This window comes from Passer montanus, unplaced genomic scaffold (genome assembly GCF_014805655.1).
Source record: "Passer montanus isolate IOZ18808 unplaced genomic scaffold, ASM1480565v1 scaffold47, whole genome shotgun sequence".
Taxonomy (NCBI): domain Eukaryota; kingdom Metazoa; phylum Chordata; class Aves; order Passeriformes; family Passeridae; genus Passer; species Passer montanus.
The window spans coordinates 6,667,447-6,690,152 of NW_024369596.1; the positions used below are offsets into that span (position 1 = coordinate 6,667,447).

Consider the following 22,706-nt stretch of genomic DNA (forward strand, 5'->3'; position numbering starts at 1 on the left):
TCATCCCACTGAACCAAGACAGGGACAGGGGTGAGGCTACAACCACATTATCCATGTGAGGCTCCTGCTACAGTCACCAGGGACACTCTGGTACTTGGTACCATTCCCCTGCTTTAGACAACAGGAGGAGAGCCCTGGGGCTCAGGGTGGAAGGAACCTTACAGATCATCCAGTCCCACCCCTCCCCTGGGAATGGACACCTTCCACTATCCCAGCTTGCTCCAAGCTCCATCCAGCCTGGCCTTGGACACTGCCAGGGATCCAAGGGCAGCACAGCTTCTCTGGGCACCCTGTGTCAGGGCCTGCCCACCCTCACAAGGAATAATTTCTTCCTAACATCCCATCTAACTACTCTCTGTCAGTTTGACTCCATTCCCCCTGTCCTGTCACTCCGCGTCCTTGCCCACAGTCTCTCTCCATCTTCCTTCTCAGCCCCTTCAGCCTCTGGAAGGCCACAGTGAGGTCACCCTGAAGTTTCTCTTCTCCAGGCTGAACAATCCCAATTCTCTCAGCCTGTCCTCACAGCAGAGCAGCTGCATCCCTCTGCTCATCCTGGTGCCTCCTTTGGACAAAGCCAAGCAGGCTGCAGGAGCACCCACTCCCCTGGACACAGGGCTCCAGGTTGAGCCTGGGCTCTGAGGAGATGAACCCCAAGAGCTGCAGTAACCCACCAGCAGCTGCACCCACCCAGCTCCTGGTGCTTCCAGCACTGCCCTTGGAAAATCTGCTCTGAGTGAGCTCTACCCTTTGAGCACCACAGAAGAAATCTGAACCCAGGTCTCTCTCTCTCCCAGCTGCACCTTCCACAGCCCTGACCACAGCCAGTGCTCTGACCCCACTGTCTACAGCTCTGCACAGGCACAGCCACTCACCAGAGGAAAACAGGAACAATATTTATACACTAAAATAAACCTACCCTGGGCTGACTGACTTACTGAGCACAGAATCACTTCAGAATGTAATAGGACACTTGAGCATCTCATTGTCAATTTTAGAATTAAGAGGATCACCAATTTAATAAGCCTTACAGGTCTTTTACATAAGAAAATAATTACAAGAATAAATGTGCCATTCCAATAAGCTGCTTTTAGGCCAAGCTAGATGCGCTTGCTTAATTTCCTAAGGAACAGAATTTCTGTAGGAAGAAAAGTAATTTTTCTTCTCCATCAGCAGTAGGAGCTGGTGGGATATAAAAATGGATAAACAATCTGACAGAAAATGTGGGCTTCAAGCCAGTTTGCAGCAGTGGGCAGAGACCTTGCTGGATCTGACTCAAAGAGGCGTAGGCAAAACTCACACCTCCAGGAGCCCAAAATGCCAGCACCTCTCTTGGAAAAGTTGTATTATCCTCTCCTACCCAGTGGAGTTAAGTCCAAATTGAGCTGGATTGCTGCGTTTCCCATTTTCTGCAACCAGTTAACTGGACCACAATGAGAAGCAAGGCAGTAATTAACTCCAGGAGCTTTTCCAATTAGATCTGAGCTCCATCGACTGCTGCAGAACAACAATCTCTCCAAAGTTCACAGCTGAGGCAAAAGCACAGAAAGGTAAGGGCAGAGAACTTGAGCAACCTCAGATCTTTATTAAGAGGTACCAATAAGAGAAAAAACCTTGGTGAAGAGACAGATACCAAAAGAGAAACTTACTGCAATTTTAGAAACTGCATTACTCCTAAATAACCAAAACTCCTTTTTATTCAAACCAAAGATACACAGCTACATAAAGTAGATTTTATACACTATTTTGCACCTGTTTTGATGCAAAACTTGGCATGTAGCATGCAGGTCATCCTCCCCTCAAAACACAAACAAAACCCTCCAAATGAAATTTGTCATCTTTTGTGCTTGGTGTCACAGTAATTTAATTTTAAAAATCATTTTGAAACAGTTGGATTATTTACATCTGAAAATTAGCTACCTGGCATCATCAGTCTCACTTCCCTATTTTCTATGCATCGCTGTGCTGTGGAAACCTGGTAATTGCAGAGCAAATCTGTTTATGCAAATTGTTTAGTCCCATTTTCACAGCTGAACGTCACTGCTGTATCAATCTGCTCCGGTCCAAAACTTGGTAAACAAATTAGAGCTCAAGGCAGAACTCAGAGAATTGATTTGTCAGGAATCTCAGTCGCTTACCTTTGCAGGGAAGGCTTTGGAGAGACACCACTTCAGCAGCTTGCCCTAAACCAAGAAATTCTCCTTCCAAAAGCTTGACTTGTATCAGTAGTAGTTGAGACAATATTGCAGAGAGTGACTATTTTGTCATAGATACCTGCAGGGACTGCCAGGCAGGGAGATCTCACTAAAGCCTTCCTCTAGGGAGGAGGAAGAACGCCTGTCTGCCTGTCCAACCCTCCCGTGGATCACAGCATCACAGGACTGTTAAGGGTGGGAAAGGCCTTTAAGATCAAGACCATCACTCGCTGCCAGCACTGTGCTCAGCCCTAAACCGTGTCTTAAGGCTCCCACACGTTTTCTGAACACTTCCAGGGACAGTGACTCCAGCCCTGCCCTGGGCAGCTGTGTCAGGGATGGACAGCCCTTTCCAGGAAGAAATTTTCCCTGATATCCAATCTAAACCTCCCCTAGAGCAAATTGAGGCCGTTCCCTCTCCGCCTGTCCCTGTTCCCTGGAGCAGAGCCCGATCCCCCCGGCTGTCCCCTCCTGTCAGGAGCTGTGCAGAGCCACAAGGTCCCCCTGAGCCTCCTTTGCTCCAGGCTGAGCCCCTTCCCAGCTCCCTCAGCCCCTCTTGGGGTTTCAGCCCTTTCCCCAGCTCTGTTCCCTCCCCTGGACATATTCAAGTGCTGCTTCTAATCTCCCTGGGAATCCGAGAGTGGAATCTGAGAGCTCTCACAAATCAGACTGTTTAGCTTTAAGCATTTGAAATTTCTAGTCTTTTTATTTATAGACATGATTTAGAAAACTTCAGCTTTGTGCTCTCTAGCACACAAAACCTTAGTCATAAATAATTTATATCTAACGATTCCACAGCATAATATGAAAGGATTTTCTCCTAAGAAGTCCCCTTGCATTTATCAGAAAACATGTCAACCTGTCTCTCTCACATGCAGAGACGTAACACAACCTGAAATATGTGTAAAATTCAACACAACAGTCCAGTGAACACAATGTGATGAAATTTCCACCTTGGTATCCTCGACAGGGAGAACAGTGAACCAGTGAAGAACCCACCCGCAGCCCTCCTCCTGCTGCTTCTGACTTACTCTGGGATGCACAAGAAACCCTGGAATCCCACAAGTAACCCCACAGTTGGTTTTCCACAGGACTACAGGAAGACCCCTGAGGAGGCATCACAGATACACCTTGGCAGGTGACTGAACCCAGGTGAGATTTCTGAAGGCAGGAATTTAATCCAAGGTTATCACAAAGCAAGAATAACTATTAGACAGGCAGTAACATATATTAATTTTCCACTGTCAGTCTCTCAACAAAACCAGTTTGGAGGGACCAGATTGCTCTGGATTCTGTCAGCACATGGCCTTGTTTCTAAAAACAGCAGAGCTGATTCCAAATGCTGTTTGGTTTCCATGACAGTCTTTCCTTTACATCATCTTCATTTCCCCTCGATCTTCTTGGAAGGAAAAACTACAAAGAGAGGGGGAAAAAAAACTAAACCCCCTCTAGAGCTCTGAAAAACCCTAAAGCTTTGTTTCAGTTTTACTTCTTTGCTGGAGAACAGCAGGGAACAGAAATGTTGTTACAGGAGAAGTCATTACTCTGTCGGGAGCAGTAATCTCTTCACTTGACACGAGGAGGAATGAAGAGGGCTGAAGTGGGCACTCATATACGAGGACATCAATAGCTAGCCCAAATTTTGGGTACCAGCTCACTACACAGACCTGGCTCAGCACCTACTCCATCAGGATGTTTGCTCTGCAGCACTAAAAAAAAAGTGTCCCACAAAACTCCTTGCTCCCTGTGAGGTGGAAGGTGATGGCTCCCTCAACACCTGCTCTCAGGAATTACTGCCCAGGAACTCACCTGGAGCACAATTAAGGAAGAATTTTGGTCATCCCAGCTTTGGCCATGTAGCCTTTAACACTCCAGGGAGACAAAGTCCTCTCTGCTCCTCCTCCTTCAGATGTTGTGACAACTACCCTGATTTAATAAATAAATCAAAGAAGGAAAGGGAAAATGCTTCATTAAGCTGAGAGTCACCATGTCCGAGCTGCTCCAAATAATTCTGAAGGAAAGGTCCTGATTCCCAGCATTTATCCCTAAAGGATTAAGATGTACTGAGCACAATGAGGCTATAACTGGGTCACTGTTTTGAATAGCAGAAATATATGGGAATGGATGAAGAGACAACATTCACCACAAAATGTCAGAGGTACAGGGGCAATACGATGGAAATGCAAATATTTGCCAAGTTCTTCATGTTACCACTTTCCATGGATTCATTTCGTGGAACTGAATTGATTTCTTAAGCATTTTCACACAGGTTGTGGTCTCCCCATCCATGGAAGTGCTCCAGGGCTTGGAGCAACCTGGGATAGTGGAAGGTATCCCTGTCCATGGCAGGGGATGGAACTTGATGGGCTTCAAGATGCCTTCCAACACAAACCATCCTGTCATTCTGTGATTTTAAGGATTAATCCTGTGCTGTTCATGTTCTCATCAGCAGAGTGCAGCATGGGCACATTCAATAACACCCAGCACAAGGACATTTTCCAGAGTGAGAAACATTGGAACCTTTTAAATTTTATTTTACTTTTTTTTTAATTGAAGTCATCACTTAGCTCTTTCCTTAGTGTAAATATCCTTTCTGGCTGGAGGGGGGCTTTAGGTGCAGAGCTCAAGGCCAGGATGGCCTAAGTAATTAGAGGCAGTACTGACCTTTTAATCTAGCTCTCAGTTTGGGGATTGTGGAATGTGCAGAAACACTCACCAGCCAGAGATGCCTTTAAAATCTCATGGCAACTGAGATAATGGGATAGAGAAAAGGAATTAAAAAATGACAAGTGCTTACAGTAAGAAAACGTTGAACACTAGCAATGCACATCTTAATCCCATGTCTAAGAAATCTGCATTCAATAAAGACATTTGAATATGCATCATTTTTTGAGTTTAGAACTTTTAATTCTATTTTTCAGGTTCTCAGTTCTAAACTGCTCCAACCAGTACTTAGTTCATGGCATGTATAAAAGAGGATTCTTCTCTTTTTTTTAAAGGACCACACAGAACGTGTTTTTTCTACTCCCAGCATCTCCATTAAAGGGGGGGGGGGGTTAAAAAAAAAAAAGGCAAAACAAAAAACCCAGCACTTTAAAGCATTTCCATGAGCTGGCAAATTCAGAGAAACCTCTCATTCCAGAGACTTAGCATCACAGAGAAGTTAGTCCAGGGCATCCATTTACCATACTTTAAAAGATCAGCCTGGAATGAGCAAAGAACAAATTCCTAACTATTTGTCGACTCTGTTTTCAAATGAAGATCTGCAGCTCACAGATATGTAGGTGAAACCTTCTCCAGCTCCCATGTAAAACCACTGAAGTGGAATCCAAGACATGGAACAAGCAGCTTGGCAGCTCCGAGCACCTCCTTTGGCACTGCCACTGCCACTGTGACCAAAATTCACCTCTGCACAGCAGCATGAGTTTGTGCCATGGCAACATTTCCCAAGTGAGCCTGAAAGAGACACCCAGATTGTCTGCACGTGAATCCAGTGCACTCAAGGGGTGCTGGGGATTTTCAGCAGAACAGTTTCACACTTGTGTTTTCCTTCACAGAATCCAGAGTTTCAGGACTAAAAGGGATGCAACCAAGCACAAGTGAATGGTCAGCTACTGAGGGCAGCATTAGCATGACAACTCCCTGACAGCCCTAAGTTTGGATCTGACATTCCCATAGTGAAACCTGATTACCATTCCCAAAGCCCTGGGCCCAGGAGCTGCAGGATACAGTACACAACCTCACACAATGGCAGAGTGGCTCAGGAATGTACTTTCTTTAAGAACAAAAATCCCACATACAATATGCGTGGGAAAGGCAGACAGGGTTAGAGTCCTGCTTCTGTACAGACTACAAAATAAATTACAGAGAAAAGCCACAGAAAATAGGACATCCAACAAGAACAATACTTTTGATTCCAGTCTCTTGTTGGTAAAAAAAAGACCCCAAAGATTCCAGCTACTGTTTGATGCACAGAGGGAGGAGGGGATCCTAATTATGGCTTGGATATAAAAGGACAATTGGAGCTTTGGGTTGTTATTGTAGAAAGCAATTTCTCATCACATAAAACACAACAGAGATAGATTCAGGCTCAAACAAGCAAATCCCACTCTGGTAAGTCCCCTGACCACAGCCAGTGATTATGCAAATAACAATGTGATGTTATGTTATAGGTATAAATCGGATTAGCAACTCAGGAGTTGTCCCAGTGCAGCAGCAGCAAGATGGGGAAGGTGGAAAAAAGAGCAGCCTGACATTCAACCCCAGCATCTGAGAGGGGACAATTAACAGGAATTTATATTTCTGTGTGTTAAGCCAACCTGGGCTCAGCTTTTGTTTATAGAGAAGAGCTGTGTCCAATGGCATGAACACAAAACTGGGATCCACTGCATTCCCTGCCCAAAGCCCTGTGACAACACAGCAATGTGAGGAATGTGTCTGCCTCTAGCGTGCACTTTATACCATACAGCGTCCATAAACTTCTGATCAACACAACAGAAGAGTCATTAACTCTGCCCAAAGGGAGGGAAAAGCTGGCCCTGAGATCACACACCAGGCTCCATACACAGGGCAGGACTCCTCACTCCTGCTGCCCTCCACAAAAGGTGACACGAGCTGGAAACAGGAGGTGACACTGCTCTCCAGAAATGACCTGCAGGCCAGAACAGGACACATGATGCTGCAAGAGCTGGGAAGGTGAATGATGACCATGGAGATGCTCCAGGGCTGGAGCCCCCTGCTCTGGAGCCAGGCTGGCAGAGCTGGGGGTGCTCACCTGGAGAGGAGAAGGCTCCAGGGAGAGCTCAGAGCCCCTCCAGGGCCTGAAGGGGCTCCAGGAGAGCTGGAGAGGGACTGGGGACAAGGGGTGGAGGGACAGGACACAGGGAATGGCTCCCACTGCCAGAGGACAGGGATGGATGGGATATTGGGAATTAGGAATTGTTCCCTGGGAGGGTGGTGAGGCCCTGGCACAGGGTGCCCAGAGCAGCTGTGGCTGCCCCTGGATCCCTGGCAGTGCCCAAGGCCAGGCTGGATGGGGCTGGGAGCAGCCTGGGACAGTGGAAGGTGTCCCTGCCATGGCAGGGTGGCACTAGATGTAAGGGTGCCCAGAGCAGCTGTGGCTGCCCCTGGGTCCCTGAGGATGTCCAAGGCCAGGCTGGACACTGGGGCTTGGAGCAGCCTGGGACAGTGGAAGGTGTCCCTGCCATGTCAGGGGTGGCACTAGATGTACTCCAAGGTTCCTTCCAACCCAAACCATTCCATGAATAATCTGTGCCCTGGCAATCACGATATTTGATCAAATCCCAAAAAACAACCTGCAGCCTTACACCAACACAGCACAGACCAATACAAGGCAGCAAGCCTGCCATGTCAGGGGTGGCACTAGATGTACTCCAAGGTTCCTTCCAACCCAAACCATTCCATGAATAATCTGTGCCCTGGCAACCACGATATTTGATCAAATCCCAAAAAACAACGTGCAGCCTTACACCAACACAAGGCAGCAATGCAGAAATGTGGGGAATGACTTAAATAAAAAAGTCAGGCTAATTATTACCAGCATCTTCAGGGAATAATTCATCATTTTATAATTAAGAAGGCTGAATCATGGCAAAAACCTCCAAACATTAATGCCTACAATCTTCAGAAAGACAAACTCTAACATGATTTGTTTGTCTCTTGGGCTTAAACTGGGGTGGGGAATGGAAGGGGATGGATGAGCAGACTGTTGATACCCTTTAAAAACTGTTCCATCTTTCTTGCATTATGGTAACTAAGAAGACATGAACACTGATTAAAAAAAAAAGCGCCAGTTAAAATGAACCATTTATAAATAAGAGACTTCTTTCCCTTCCTTAATGTTTCACCTTATTTTTAAGCAGCTGGGACTAGGGAAAAGTGATTGACAGTAAATAAATTATAAGTTTTATCTCCCAAATAAGTACATTTCGAACAACTGTGGCATTTCCGGTAATCTGACAACAAAACAGGCATAGAAACAGATCAGCTTCAGAACAGGGTGGGAGGGAAAGAGGTGGAGGGTCATGACAGTGTAATCCTGACTCCAAAGCTCAGGGTAGGGAATAACTTGGAGTAGCAACAGCAGCATCCCCAGCACCACAGGAACAGCACCACCAGCAACAGCAGCCTGGCTGAGCCACAACTGGGAAATGACAAACAGGGTGCATTAAAATTGGTGATGATGGTGCACAACAAGCTGCTGATCCAGCCTTAGCAGATTCTAAATCATTCCTTCATTTTGCTGTATAGAAACAGACTTTCAAACAGATATTTACAAAACATAATCCGGATCTCCTGGATCACCACTCTAGTACCAGAGTGCACACACTGGCAAGGCTTTAAATGTAACCAGAAACTATTGCTGCTCTTGCTTATGAAAACTAAATGATTACTATGAATTAATATTTCCTGCCAAAAATACAGTATCCATTCTGGACTAATTGAACTTATTTAATTGGCAAAGCCAAATGGAAGCCAATGTGCCAATTAAGTGATTGCCCCAATTTCCGAAGATTCTCAGGGACAAGCTCTGTGCTGGGAGCCAGCCTGTGAAATGAAAAGGCCCCTCTAACCAAGAGGCAGAGAAAGAACCTCACACAGCAACAGAAACCCTTGCCAAAAGCTTAACGAGGGAAAATAATGCGAGATTCATGCAGCAGTCAGAAGGAAAAGCAAGTTATGTGGATTGAAAAGGAAACAGGTTACTGGTGCAATGCCAAACCAGAACTGCTTTGACCAAAATATTATTGCACCTGATGGATGCCTGGTGTGCTAGCCTGTCCTGAAACATTTGTGTCAGATCAGAGCCTGTGCTGTCCACACTTCCTGGACTCCTATTCCACCCTTCCCTCTGCTATCCCTATTCCCCAGCCTGAGCTGCAGCAATTCCATGAAAATGCTGTCCAGTGCTGGGCACAGAAGACAGACACACTGCAGTTCTTGTAGGATTAACACAGTTCTGACTCACTAATCCAGGCAAGTCAAGAGCTTGAGGACCTTCAGCAGCACAAAAGCAACCTCCAAACCTACAGGTAACATTTTCTACAGCATTAAGGCAGTAATCCGTCAGACTCAGAGCCAGAAGACAAATGCTGGAGCATTTAGGTGGAGAACCATCTAAGTCAGGCTCTGATGCTGTCAGAGCTCATGGAGAATTTGGAAAACACCCTCAGCACAGGGTGGGATTGTTGGGATCGTCTGCCCCCCTCTTCAGAGCCAGAAGTTGGACTCCATGACTTGTGGGTCCCTTCCAGCTCAGGAGATTCCACGATTCTAAAGTCCATTTCTACTGACTTGTTCAAGCCCTTTAAAAGATAGCAGAAACCCACAATTTCAGCTTCGTATCTCCTAAAACTTCCCCTTGCACTTGAGAGCTTAAAACTTTAGACTTTTAAAAAGAACTTGCAGCTGGGATCTCAGAGTTCAAAAGCACATTTTTCCCCAATTTTTTTCCATATGTGGAACCCATCTGAGAACAGGATCAGCCTGACAAAACTCTGTCAGTGACTTCAGAGCTCTCAACACATCCTCAGATGTAAAATTCCAGTGTTGGTTCACACATATACAAAGCATTAAGAGACACAGGGAAAAAAAAAATCCAAAATATCAATTTTAACATGTTTAAAAGTATTATATCTACATATCTCAGAAGCTAAAATTAGATCATTTCAGTAAACCACTATTTGGAAGCTTACAGGGCCAAGCAAATGGATTTATGCAGATTTTTATGCAGATTTTTCCACAACTCTTGGAGGTTAGTCTGCAGCAGAAACAGGCCTGATGTTCTGTGAATTAAAAACCAACCAATGAAGCAACACTAATTAAAAAACAAGCCCCTTGTATTCTATTTTTGGCATCTATTCTTGCAGAAGCCCCACTCAAGACCTGGGGCAGCACTGGCCAAGTGATGTACAAAGAATGAAAAACAAACACTAAGGACATAAAAATCTTTCTTTAAACCATTACAATCCACTAATCTCTGTACACATTCATAATTGCATTTAAAAATAGTTTTCTCCTCAGTCATGTCCCAGATTTAACAGTGATATATTGAGGTCTCATTAAAAAGCCTTTATTACCTTCACAAGACATAGAACCTTCCCTATCTGGCATGAAATGCTGAAAATACTACAGATCTCAGAACCCCTCTGACCTAAGAACTAGAATTATTCCAGGGACTTCATAGGACAGGCTCTAACCATGTGCTTTTCTAAAGCATTTATAAGCTTGCATTTCTCCTAAGAAAATTCCAACAGCAAAAGCCTAAAATGATGGGTACCAACTGCAGCTGCTGCTTTCTTGTGCACTGGTCAAATTCACAGAGTCTTCTATCTTAATTCAGAGATTCCCCTTTTCCAGCACCCTGATTCCACAAAAGTAACACCTGACCCCAGCTGTCACCTCTTGGCCCTGCTATGGTCAGCAGAACTCCCAGATCCCATGAGATCCCAGCCAGAGGTGCACCAGAGGGACAATAAACCTTCCATGGGCTTGGAGACTCATATTCTCATACTCTGAACATTTCCAAAGCTGAAGGAATTGGAAAAGTGCAGGAAAAGCGACTTCTTCAGAAGCACGCAGAGAATCATGGAACGACTTGAGCTGGAAGGGATCTTAAAGCTCATCTCCTCCCACCCTGCCATGGCAGGGACACCTTCCCCTACCCCAGGCTGCTCCCAGCAACATCCAGCCTGGCCTTGGGCACTGCCAGGGATCCAGGGACAGCCACAGCTGCCCTGGGCACCCTGTGCCAGGGCCTCAGCACCCTCCCAGGGAATTTCTTCTTCACCCCCAGCTCTGCCAGCCTGGCTCCAGAGCAGAGGGGCTCCAGCCCTGGAGCAGCTCCGTGCCCTCCTCTGGGCTGGCTCCAGCAGCTCCAGATCCTTTTTTGAGTGCATTCCCCTGATCTCCAGTGTCAGAGGAATGCAGCTCACGTGGCACCTCTCTGTGTCAGCACATTTGCAATGGGGGCATAAATGAAGATTTCTGTATTTATCTCAGCATTTTAATCCTGCTTCACCACAGAATTTAGACAAGGCAGGAACAGAGGGTCTGTGAGCACAGCAGTGGGATGGGGGGAGAGCCATGGGCTCAATGCCTTCAAACAGTGCAACTCCTAAATTCATGAAGAGGAGAAGGCAGGAACTCAGGAGGTCAGCAACATGTGGTAAATGCAATATTAAGCACAAATATCAATTTATGCTAAAGTTAATGCAGGCTGGGGACAGCTGTTTTGTAGGCTCGTGTGAGATATATTATATAAAGGCTCTTTCACAACTTTATTTCTTGTAACTCAGAAACAGAGCACTCAGCAGGGCCTGACAAGGAAAAGATACCCCTTTCCTTTAAAATAACATTACTGTCTTGGAGAAATGTTAGAAAATCCATAAACTGCAATTTTCCTTGGCTCTCACAGGGCTTTGCAGCCCCAGAACTCAGAAGTGTTCTATGAAGAAAGTCAATATCATCAACTGCATTTTCTGAAGTGGAGCAGAGGCAAAAATCCCAGGATGTGTGAAGGTTACCCAGCAGGTGCAGCACAGTAGGAATTGGGGGCTGAGACGGAAAAAATTGTGTCTAATACACCCAAATTCTAAAAATACAGAGCATGAGTCGGGGGGAGTACAAAATATAGCAATGCTTGAGGAGACAGGCAGCTGCCTCATTATCCAGCTCCTGAGAACTCTGTCCAGCCAGGGCTGCCTCCCCTTCAGCCTGGACCTCACCTACAACACAGAACTGCATCAGAAATACTGAGGCAGAGATGTCTCTGGATCCCTGGCAGTGCCCAAGACCAGGCTGGGATGGGCTTGGAGCAGCCTGGGGTAGTGGAAGGTGTCCCTGCCCATGGCACGGGGTGGAACTGGATGAGCTTCAAAGTCTCTTCCAACCTGAATTTTTTCACAGTTCTGGGATTCCCCCCAAACAAACAGGTTTCCAACACAGAATCACTTGACCTTCTGCTGAACCACAAACACAAAACAAGCAATGTTAAAAAGCAGATGAAAGTAAAAATAATAAACTAAAGAAGACAAAAGAAGTTGCATCAAACAAAGGACTGAAGCTACTCAGGCACCAAGAATGAACTGGCAATGACAGAAACATTAAAAATAAAGAGTTTCTGTCACCTTATATTTACAGTACAGGAGGACATTCAACCTCCACACATTTAAAAAGACTTTCAGTTTATTTCTTATTAAGAAAAAGCTCTGGAAAAAAAAGCACTTCTCTAAATTAATAATAAGCCCTTGAAAAAGTATTATGGATAAAACTGGGAAGGAAGAGTAGGGACGACTTGTTCATGTACCTGTGAATGCATAAATTGACTTTTCTTAATAAAAGCGTGTAACAAGGCAAAGTTCAGGAGACAAGTGCCAGGGCACCCCCAGCTCTCCAGAGTGTCCCTTGTCTCAGCCTTTGCTCACCTGGGAGAAGCTGAAATTCATGTGAGGTGACAAAGCCTGGTGCCTGCCAGGGCTCCAGCAGCAGCCAGGGGAACCAATGGAGGGAACAACTTCTCCAACCCTGCATCCTCCACTCCCTGGGGGCTGGGACTTCAAGCAGCAACAAAACCTAAAATCTGCATCTTCAATGACCACTAACCAGAAATTACATGTACTGTGACACTGAGACAGTCACATACCATGGAAAGAGCAATCTCCCGGACAAGGCTGAAGCAGAGGCTGCTAAAAATGCAAAGTGAAGGAACAGAGTGAGGGAAGAAACCTCAAGCTTCCAATGATCAGGGAAAAGGCAGAATACTGAAGATATGCTGGTTAAACAGAGAACACTGTCAGTGCTGAACAAGGTTCTGCAAATATTTACATCTGAATATTGCCCCTGACTGGAGGTAAGGAAAGTTGAAATTTGATTCAGTCAACACAGTAAACACAAACAAGAGAGGTTTTTCTCCCTCCTCTTCACACTGTATTAAGAGGACCCTGAGGTCAAACCAACCCTGTGAGCACAAATCCAGCCACTTCAAATACAGGTTCAGCAGCTTTACTGTCCTTCATCACACCAAGTCACTGTGCAGCAATCCCAGCTGGGAATTTCCCTGTTTGTCATCCTCTAAATCTCTACTCCACTGGACCAGTCAGTTTTGGCATTGCTGGCACAGAGCTGTGCACGAGGGCACGTTCCAAAAAGTGATTTAATTGGGCAGTGAGAGGAGCATGATGCAGGGTAAAATAAACACTGAGCAACGTTCATGAGCACAACAGCCTCAAGCAGGTGAACACTGCCTTCACTGCAAATCAACCAGGAATAAAAAAACAACACTGATGAGATATGCCAGGAAACCTGTGTCACAGGTGAGCACACTGAATTACAGCCTGACAGCTCTGAGACACACCTGGAGGTCACAGACAGCAGTGAGGTGTCACACAGTGACTCCCACCAGACTCCAGGGTGTCGGAAGCTCCGAGCTGGGAGCAGGTGCTGCTGCCTGAGCAACACTGATGGGAACAGACACTGCTCCCAACTGTGGCCAAGGTGGAGAGAAGGCAAAAACAGCCACACACAAGATAAGAAAAAAATTACAAAGTGGAAAGTGCAAAAATTGACAGGCTGGGAGAGCTGGGGGTGCTCTCCTGGAGAAGAGAAGGCTCCAGGGAGAGCTCAGAGCCTCTTGCAGGGCCTGAAGGGGCTTATAAATAGGTGGGTGAGAGACTTTATACAGGCAGAGGGTGACAGGACAAGGGGGAATGGCTTCCCACTGCTGAGGGCAGGGTTAGATGGGATACTGGAAAGGAATTCTTCCCTGTGAGGGTGGTGAGGCCCTAGCATAGGGTGTCCAGAGCAGCTGTGGCTTCAAAAACCCCTATGTACATTAAGGTAATCCAGTTGTCTGTGGCCCACTGCCCACCTGAGGGCCTTCTCTGAGATGAGCAGAGCACCTTTGTGTGTGCTTTTCTGCACCTCTGGTCCCTCTGATGGCAGGTTTGCTCTCAGGCTAAGGTTTTATTCATGTAGACTTAGCCAGCATTTTGCTAAAATCTCATCCCTTCACAATGCTGCACGCTTCAAAGAGCATGTTTTTACAAGAAGTTCCCTTCATGCTCAGAAGTCTTGCTGAAAAAGAGGTTAATGCAGACTGAAAATCGTTGTGACATTATGGACCTTTTAATTGGTTACAAGACCTGCTTTGGGGCACGTATTAATAGGGCAGAAGCATTGTGAAAGCTCCTTCCCTCTCCTTGACAAACTGCCAGAGGAAGGGAAGCATTTTGGCCTTGTTCAAAGTATTGTGCAATCCACTTAAAAAGCTGAAACTTAGAGAATATAAATGGAATAGAGAGCAGAGTATTCAGAATGGGAAATAATGGGAATAGAAAATGTAGCTCAGGTGTTTACCATGGCGCTGAGCGTCTCCTCCCAGTCGGGCCTCTCCCTGGGATGGATGCTCCTCTGCAGCTCTGGGACAAAGTCATCTTCTTCTGCGTGGACAGAGGACTTCATCATTCTGCAAAGGACAGAAGGTGGATATTCACTGACAATTCCTAGGTAATCTCACATCCAGTCTGTTACAGTGTTCAGTTATGTGACAGCATAAAATGATTTTACACATCCAGAAATCCCACAGACTCCTGAGTTTCTCCCACTTCCTCATTATACAAGCAGGACAAGAGTGTAAATTTGGTGGAGAGAAATCTGCACTTCCTAAGCAATCAGTAGATAATTTTGTTTAATCACCGCACAATTTGCAAGTCTCACAACACAGAAGAATGCAGAGGAGTGATCTTCAGTCCACTTCAGAAAAATGGCTCCTATTGCCCAGGCAAACAGCAAGAGAAACACACATTTGTACGGAGAAATACGCACATTTGATTCTCCCTCCTTTCAGGAGGTTTTGCCTGAAATAGGGATAAACAGCTTCCAAATCTTAGTCTGATTCCACATCCCAAGGCCTGATCCATCAGCTCTCAACCCTTCCTGATTTTACCTGAAGAGTGAGCACCTCAAATCAGCCTGATGTGACCAGGCAAAACTTTTATTCAGACAAGGAGCCATCTTCCAAACACCCTGTGAAAGTTATTCCAAGCCTGCACAGAGATCGGAGGCTCAAAATGAAAACTGAGAAAGAATTCATAAAAGCTCCTCAGCCCTTCCACATGACAGCACTCTGTAGATATGTATTTTTTTTTTCACTTTCTGTTTGGATAAATGTGCCTTTGCAGAGATTATGGCGTAGACTTGAAGTACCGAAGGCCTGTTCAAAGTCTGGTATCACCCATCCCAGTTTCATTAAACATCATATTCAGGCAGGCTTTTATTCCCTTAATAGATCACCACTTATGTATTTAGGATAAGCATTTTGATAATCAGCAGTGCAAAGGCATGGGCAAGAAGGGCTGTTTTCTAACCCTGCTGATTTATGCACCACTTGACTGAAACATGCCTGGTGAAAGCCAGTTAATGAAACTCCTTTGCTTCAGATCCAAGAGGTGAAGTTCCGAAACCCCAACATGCTGCTTGACAGTGGGCCAAATCATTTAACTCTGCTTTGTTCTCTCCAAGAGGGTTAAGGATGAAGTAATTAACAATGCAGTTAATGGCACGGCTGGGTTAGGAATTACAGCCCTTATCATTTTATCCCCAGCTGTGTGATCACATTTCTGCTCCAATAAAAAACACATCCCTAAGAAAATGAGCCTCAAAACCGAAAGTAACAATGCCCCAGGAAATGCTGCTCACTGTGGGGTCTGTGTGCCATTCCCACTCCCACATCACCCACTGTCCTCAGGAGGGAAGAAATGCACCTGCCCGGGGAAAGCTGCAGAGAACTAGAAAAAAACTGCAGGAAAACACCAGGATTTAGAATACAGAGGTGATATGTCAGCTCAGAAAGGAGACCCTAACCTTTGCAATAGATGTTTAAAAGTCCTGGCCTCACAGCCTCAGCTCCACCACAGGAAAGGTTTCCCACTTAACTTAAAGCAGAGGAAACCAATTTGGCAACTCAGAAACAAGAATTAAACAAAAAACCACCCCAAACCAAAACAAAAACAACAACAGAAAAACTCTAAAGCAACCCTCAATTGTTTTAATCAATGTCATGATTTTGAAAAAGGCTCAATGCAGTTTTCCTGAAGATTTCTAGATGTTGGGGTTTGACCACATTGCAGCTGAATAAAAAGATTCTAAACAAATTATCCCACAACAAGGTCAGTCTAATTCCCTGAGGTGATGGAATGGAAGGAAGGGTGATGTGATCAAGACCCACCTTCTCCAGCAGTTAAAGCAATCAAAGTGCATGCTCATTTAAAGACTTGAAAATAATGGGACTGCATTTACATCTTTATCAGCACTTGGGAGTACAAATGGATTCACTACACAGCTTCTCAGGCTTCTGGCAATTCCTGCCAGATTTCTGCTCTGAAATGTGTTGGCTGCAGCGGTGAGAGTTAGTGCAGAGGACGGTGCGTCCTGTTTTAAATAATCCTGGGAATCAGACTCACGTTCAGGGTCTGTACCCGCACACTGGATCAGCACGGATGTCACGGCACCCAGCTCTTTAACACACTCCAATCTATCTACTCACATCATTTCTTTAATCTATGTCTATAAAACTTCCATGATAAACTCCTCACAAGCCCTTCCTACTGAGATCCCAAAATGCAATCCCATTATTCATCCTGTGAAGGTGTTCTGGACTTTTACTGCAAATTGGAAAAGCTCCACATGCAAAATTGAGCTTTTAAAACAGTCAATTCTTTGAGCTTCTGCCAGATTCAGAATATTCTACTACTGAGGGAAATTCAAACTTGGTCACAACAACATCACAGAAATACTGGAAATTATAATGAAGATTCTCTCTCTGATACAATTATCAGCACTTGATAACTATCTGTGCACTCTTATTAATTTTTAATAGCCCCTATTTAATTCCATGCCATCTGAGACAGAGAGCAAGGAAGGCTGAAGATGCTGGAAGTAATATTAATCCTTTATGGATTAAGTTTGGTGGCTTTTTCCTGCCCATCAGTGGCCTGGATGGAAAGGAAAATAACTTTGTGAACTTGCAGCAATGAAACAGGGACAGGAGCAGGGGCAGAAAGGACGGAGAGTAGGAAGAAAAGCAGCTTCTGAGCACACTCTCCTTTCTACAATGTTTCCTCTGGGCATGTAAAACCTCAAGAGCAACAGCTCGGGAAGGAGCTTTCCTCCCAGCTGGTCTAGGGAAAACTCTGGCCTCACCCCAAGACAAGCCTGGAATATTATCTCTAGATATAACCACACTCACACATTTTTATATCATGTGCATTTTGTATATTTGACATTATTTTAATTTATATAATAAATAAATAGCACAACATATATAAGTCTGATTCACCACACATGTCAAGCTGGATTCTTTTCCACAGGAGAGGAAAATACCTCAAATCCCAGGAGCACTTGCACAAAACAGTGACACATGGATCTTGTAAACAATAAGGCCAAACCAACTAAAGAACTGCTCTGTAACAGTTCCATTTGGATATATACATTTGGGGCAGATGTAAATGAGTGAGAAGTCACTACAAAATTTAATCCTGGCCATTAGAATAGAAATATAATTTTATTTAAAATGCCACTTCCTCAACCTCTCAGCAGCTCTGCCCTTGCCATGAAATGTGACACTGTTATATTAATAAAAGTTCTGGTATACAGAGGCCATTAAGCAATTCCCCTGCAGATGAATGAACCCTTCTTCATTGTAAATTGAGAACCAAATGTACTGGAACAAATGTTTACAGGACATTTCACAAAAGGCCCTGCCCACTTTCACACCCACCCTTTGAAGTTCTCTGGCAGGTCAAATTGATTAATTGAGTTAGAACTTATATATTTGTACATGACACAACTGTGTTGAGAGAACACCTCATGTCCTTTTCCTCCTTCTCAAGTCCAGCCAGCTGCTCCCCTTATTGATGGTATTTCTGTGTCGTACCAGGAATTGAAACCCTCTGGTGCCTTATCCAAGCATCAAGTCCTGCCTGCTCACACTGAGCTGTGTCACAGGCCAGGAAACACCTACAGGAGATCTGCAGGGTCATTTGTATTAAGTAAACTTTATTTCAAGTAAATGTAAACTTTGTATTAAATAGATGAATATTCAGCCCGATGTCCCTAAACTCTACAGTTACTACCTGTTTATAATACTGTAAATTTTAAATACACCTTTCACTAGATGAGAACCTCCCCTATGGCTTTGAGGGAGTCCCACATCCACAAATCCAACATATTTTCACATTTTTATTTGCATAAGAGAAGAAGAATCACAAAAAGGGGGGTTGTGGAAAGAGCTCCTCAAGTTAAACAAGAACAGAATTCTTAAAACATTGTGGGACCCCTACAAGAGTGCTCCCATTACTCAGGTTCTTTGGCACACCCCCAGTGCCACAGCAGAGGAGAAACACAATTGTCATGGCTTTGGTGCCATGTGACACCCCAGTTCATGGCAGGACACAGGATGGTGACAAACTCCTTCCTCAGGTGCTGAAGGTGTGAGAGCCCTGCCAGGCTCAGGTCAGAGAGTCGATTCTCTGCCTGCCCATCCCAGCTGGACAGGCAATGGACTCCTTAGATTAAATGCCAAATATGATTTGGAGTTCTTCTCCTTGGGGACATCAGGCACTGCAGCTTCTCCTGGCTGCTCCCCCCACCAGTGACTTCTCTTCCCGACCTCCAGCTGAGAGGTCAGAGCCGATGAGAACTGATTTATTGGTTTATTTATTACTTCTATCACACTGTTGTTCTGCCTGGAGATTGCTCCCCCGATGGAAAAGCACAGCTCTGCCCTACAGAACCAGCAATTCAAGAGGATTTAGAGCTCTGCAGAAAGTGATGCTTCCCAAGATATAAATTTTATCTCAAAGGCTACAATTTAATTAAGGCCTGTGCTGACACTAACTGATATTGAAAACCAACGAGCTTCAAACACTATCTGGTAACATCTCACATTTGTTTTGTTCAAATGACTTGCACAAAAGGCAAAAATAACCCATCCTCGCCTGGGTGGAGCATCCCTGTCTTTCCAAATGTAACAAGTAGAGTTTTGATCCCACTACTCTCAATCACAGTTTGGAAACATAATCCAGCAGTGAATCAACAGAAAAATACCTTGAAAACTCTGCTTCAGAAGGTTTAAAACAAGTCAATCAAGATGTAAAGTGCTGTGGGTGTCACTCTGCAATACATGACAGCAGAATTGAGTCAACTTTTCACATCTCATGAGCCACCCATTGCCACCAGGAAAGGAAGAAAAATTATTAAACATGAACTGATATTTGACCCAACGTTTATCAACACTTGGGCAAGAAGTTGGAATCATGTGAGAAACCCTGATGTATCTTCACTTCTGACCTCAAACTTGTACCACAAGCACACACAAAAATTAGGAAATTACATTAGGGAGATGGGGAAAATACCAAATAGCCCTCTCAGCCTGATTTTCCAAGTAAACTCCGTGTCCATGAAATTAAAACTAATACAGTGGGAAGGAAGAAAATAATCACACAATATGGAAAGCAGAGATAGCTCTGCTCTCAGACAAGCCCCAGGGAAAATGAAAGAAGAGAAGGGAACTGCAGGCTGACAGTGCTGACCTGATGAGGATTTAATTTTGCATGTTTCAAATCAGCTTTGTCAACACCTCCCTGATTACATTATGTCCATCTGTATTATATAAAACAAGATTTCTGAAGTCTGACTCCAGGATCACACAATACGTAGCTGGAAAAGCCTGGCGAGGGCAGCTCCAAGCCCACCTCATAAATAATGCTAAATGGATTGTGCTCAATCCTTGGCCACAGAGCGAGAACCTGGCACAACTAAAGGGTTGCTCTGATTGATTGGACAATGTTGAAAGCTGTAATTGCTGCTTTTGATGGAAGTTCATCATAGGAGAGCCAAAATCCAACTAGCTAGGAAGGCACTGCACAAGGAAAATCAGGAGAGTAACAGTATATTACAATAAGAGGATATCTAAAAATCACTGGAATGAAATGTCATTTCAATATAAGCACAGAGCAAACTGGATTCCTCTGCACTCTGGGTGCTCCAGGGCTACTCATGATGCATTTATTTATTTATTGCCTGGTTCTGAGTGTGAGGGTCTCAGAACTGTAACTGTGGGCAGCTGGAGTAAAAAAAAAAAAAAATTAAAACAAGCTCCCTGTGCTGTGGAGCTCTTTAGTTCATGTGCCCTTCTCATGGAATGTAGGCTTCCCTGGCAGATCTATCCATGTGCCCAAATAAAGGAGGCTGGGAAACTCTAAACCACGGGAACAGAAGTCCAAGCAGGATCAGCACTGTTACAATGAAATCCCATTTTACTGGTTGTGATGGCTTTCAAAAATTAACCATGTTAGTTACAGCCACAAAGATAGTTTTAAAATACTTTAAATACCAAATGTTCTGTTTTTCTCAATGTTCAAATTCCAAATCCATGGCATACCTATGCCCAGGGAGCCTGAGATCACCAGTGCAATAGGGTGGTGCGGCAGGGCTCATGGGATCCCCAATACCAATCACTGACATTCAGCTACAGAAGGCAACTGGTCACCACAAACCACCTCACACAAACTTGTAGTTCTGGGGTTTCTATTCCTACAAAGATTATTTTTTTAAAGAAAATAATCACTTCCCATTTGATGTCCATCTCCACCTGTGAAATGAGATTCTCAGCTGCCTGAAATCTTTTTCTCTAAGGAAGGAAAAGAAATGTGGGGGTTTGGATTTTTTTTTTAATTAACTTCTCTTCTTAGATGAAGAATATTTGAAGTTAGAAAAACTTTAAAAAATTTAAATATAGGAAGTTTTAAATAAAGATCTCTTTGCAATCAGCACTATCACTTGATTAATTTTTAAAATGCCAGAGTGGACATGACAACCCTTCCACTGTGTATGTTCTTCTGCAGAGGGAGGCAGACAAGGCCAGTGGCACTGCAGAGATTAATTAACATATTGGTTTCCTGCCCTGGTCCAGCTCTCTGGCAATGCTTAAATATAAGCTCCAATATAGTCAGACAATTATCTTTGCTCAAGGGCTTTACCGTGGTTTCAGACTTCCAAATTGTCTTGTTTATTCATTTACAGGAGCATTTAAAACACGTTTTCAGAGCTCTCAAAGAAAAGTTGCACAAACAAGACCAGATTAGCTGGAATTTAAAACCTGTGGGCAAAAGGGCAAGTCTGGGCAAGGCAGTTCCCCTTTTAGCAAAAAAAGGCATCTCCAGGTACCACAGGCAGCCTCTCTCACCTCGGGTATCAGCTTTTTATTCCCAACTGACTTCTTGGTGTCCCCGACACTGAGCATCTCCCAAGCCCTCCTAACCCTCACTGCATAAACAAAGCCCCCAAGCCCAGGGGGGAACACGTCTTTAACCTGAAAAAGGATACCTTTAGATCAGATATTTGGAAGTAGTTCTTTTCTTTGAGGCTTACACTGGCACAGGGTGCCCAGAGCAGCTGTGGCTGCCCCTGAACCCCTGGCAGTGCCCGAGGCTGGAGGGGGCTTGGAGCACCCTGGAACAGTGGAAGATGTCCCTGCCCATGCAGGGGTGGGATGAGATGGGCTTTGAGGTCCCTTCCCACCCAAATCAGCCCAGGATTTTGTGATTCCAGAGCTTGAGGACACTGCCTATGCTCTCACATAGTCACAGGGTTGTCCCAGCAAGACCTTGGCACTACTGGGTGGGTTCCAAGGTACCAAACAACTGAACATTTCTCCCATCCATCAAGGAAAGGAAGGAGGATGGAAGAGGAGAAGCCAACGCTGTACTATAAACAAACCTTCTGACTGTTTCCTTTCCTCCAAGCAGTTCTGTAGGTACACAGTAAAATCAACCCCAAACCACCTTCAGTAAATCTCTAAATCTGAAAGCAGAAAAAAGCAACGGACTCACTTTCATCTGTCCTACCCTTCCACCATGCTTTGGCAGCCTCTTGTCTCACCTGGTTGTGTTTTATGTCTCAGCTCAGAACCATCCATCTCCAAGCACATAAGTGAGTACAGAGAGATGCACTCCATGTTCTGGAAGGGACTGGAACATGGAACTAAGAGCTTTGTGCCACTGGGCTGTAAGAATCTGCATACAGGTTTTGCATAACTGGCATTTCTCTAAGAACTTCACGAAAAGATGAAGTTATTGGAATATTTGGCTTTTGCAAGCTTAGAGACATGTTCTTAGTTATTAAAAAGTTTTATAAAAATAATCACAGAATCCTCATGCTTTTGCATACGTATTACTGAATAAACCAGCTCTTTTATTTGGCAACACATAAAAGATGGTATTTTAGTAGGTGCTCGGCGTTTTCTTTCAGAAGAACACAGTGACAGTCAATAAAAAAATTCCTCAGGAATAGGTTTCTCTCATTACTTTGCCCAGGATGAGAAAAATAATTAGGAAATCACTGAACAATCAGAATCTCTGAGCCCTGGCTTGGATTTCTTTTGTTTGACTCAGGAACAAGTATAAAAGTAATAAAAAAATACCTCTAGGGAAAAGG

General features: G+C 44.5%; 1 protein-coding gene across 5 annotated transcripts in view; it reads right to left on the reverse strand.

Annotated features, from left to right (window-relative positions):
• Positions 1-22,706, reverse strand: part of ARHGAP32 (Rho GTPase activating protein 32) — a 238,680-nt gene that overhangs the window by 132,244 nt on the left and 83,730 nt on the right. For all 5 annotated transcript variants that reach the window (XM_039721962.1, XM_039721965.1, XM_039721964.1 and 2 more), the window contains exon 2: positions 14,568-14,676. In XM_039721962.1, coding sequence (XP_039577896.1) covers positions 14,568-14,675 — 108 coding nt within the window. In that variant the 5' untranslated portion in view covers position 14,676. The remainder of the gene's footprint in view (positions 1-14,567; positions 14,677-22,706) is intronic.